The sequence below is a fragment of the Myotis lucifugus genome, unplaced genomic scaffold (assembly GCF_000147115.1).
Source record: "Myotis lucifugus unplaced genomic scaffold, Myoluc2.0 scaffold_272, whole genome shotgun sequence".
Taxonomy (NCBI): domain Eukaryota; kingdom Metazoa; phylum Chordata; class Mammalia; order Chiroptera; family Vespertilionidae; genus Myotis; species Myotis lucifugus.
In genome coordinates this window covers 1,381,616-1,382,971 of record NW_005871320.1, presented here as the reverse complement: position 1 = coordinate 1,382,971, position 1,356 = coordinate 1,381,616, and the positions used below count along the sequence as shown (strand labels likewise).

General features: G+C 58.1%; 1 protein-coding gene across 12 annotated transcripts in view; it reads left to right on the top strand.

Annotated features, from left to right (window-relative positions):
* Positions 1–190: 190 nt before the first annotated feature.
* Positions 191–1,356, top strand: part of LYRM4 (LYR motif containing 4) — a 133,798-nt gene continuing 132,632 nt past the window's right edge. For 4 of the 12 annotated variants that reach the window (XR_002831802.1, XM_023763025.1, XM_014464865.2 and 1 more), the window contains exon 1: positions 191–447. Coding sequence is in view for 8 of the 12 variants with exons in the window: in XM_023763025.1 (XP_023618793.1) it covers positions 362–447 (86 nt within the window). In the remaining 4 variants the exon portion in view is untranslated. The remainder of the gene's footprint in view (positions 448–1,356) is intronic. The other 8 variants (XR_001350350.2, XR_002831804.1, XR_002831803.1 and 5 more) reach the window with 4 other exon arrangements.

Below are 1,356 nucleotides of genomic sequence, written 5' to 3'. Positions count from 1 at the left end.
CCTAGGCGGGCCCTTTTGCTCCCCCCGGCCCTTAAGCGGTCCCAGGGTCGCCCCCAAACCAGAACCTTTCCAGGTGGGGGCGGGCGAGCAGGGAACGCCTTCCCGGAGGGCGCCTCCCCCTTAGCTTGCCCGAAGCCCGCCTGCGCCCGCCTCCGGGAGTTCCGAACGACCCCGGGGCTCGGTTCCGCTGCGGCCGGAGGGGGGCGGCGCTGCTCGCCCAGGCTGAAGGCCCCGGCCCGCCGGCGTAACCAAACCACACTGCATTTGAAGTCGTGCGTGGTTTTGCATAGGCTGACATTTGGCGATTGGGTTAAACTCGGGACCTCTGCGAAGAGGACCCACTTATTTTTTTCTTTCCAAAATGGCAGCCTCCAGCCGCGCACGAGTGTTAGATCTGTACCGAGCGATGCTGAGAGAGAGCAAGCAATTCAGCGCCTACAATTACAGGTGACCCGACGGGCGGCGGGGGCCGGGAGGTCCGGGTGGGCCGCCGGGGAATGTCGGGCGCGGGGAGCCTCTGTCCCGCGCCGGCACCTCGGAACCATGACGGCAAGGCTCTGCCGGCCGATGAGGGTTCCCCTGCTGCGAGCGGGGGGCCCCCTGGAACCTCGCGGGGACTTGCCCTGCATTGTGTCTGTGAAGATAGATCTTGTGACGTTTGCCCCCGAGCGGATACCGTGGTTCGTGCTCAGGGAGCATGGTTAGTGGTGTGTTTCTGCCGTGGGAAGGATGGATGTGAAAGCTGCAAGTGCTTAAGTTAGGACCAGTTTGTTGCATATGTAGAACTTCCCACAGAATTGGAAGAGTTGACAGAAGTGACCTGTCAGTAGCACATGTGCACAAGCTGAAGGCTCACTCTATCCATTCCTTGCATTTCCTATTTCTTAGCCCTTTTAATTGCAAAAATCAAATCCATTCTTTTTGGCCTAATTGGTGGCAACAGGGGTGGGAGGAGGAGACACTAGTAGCAATTTTTATCTATCTATCTATCTATATATAATCTACATATATAAAAGGCTAATATGCTAAATGTCCCTCCACCTGTCCCACCGGTGTCTATGACGCGCACTGACCACCAGGGGACAGACGCTCAAGGTAGGAGCTGCTGTGACATGCCCTGGCCATTTACAGAGAAACAGCACTGCAACCTAGAGGCCACAAAGCAACACTTGGCTTCCCCCAAGTGGGACCCAGGCCCCACCACCACCCCAGAGCTATAGCCCACCAAATTGCAGCCCACTCTGCCGAGACCCCCGCATGGCGCAAAATGCGTCCCACAGCCCAGCCCTGAAACTGAAGCGGTAGCTGGGGGCACGGTAATGAACATCACAAGCACACCTGGCTTCCTCTTCCTAG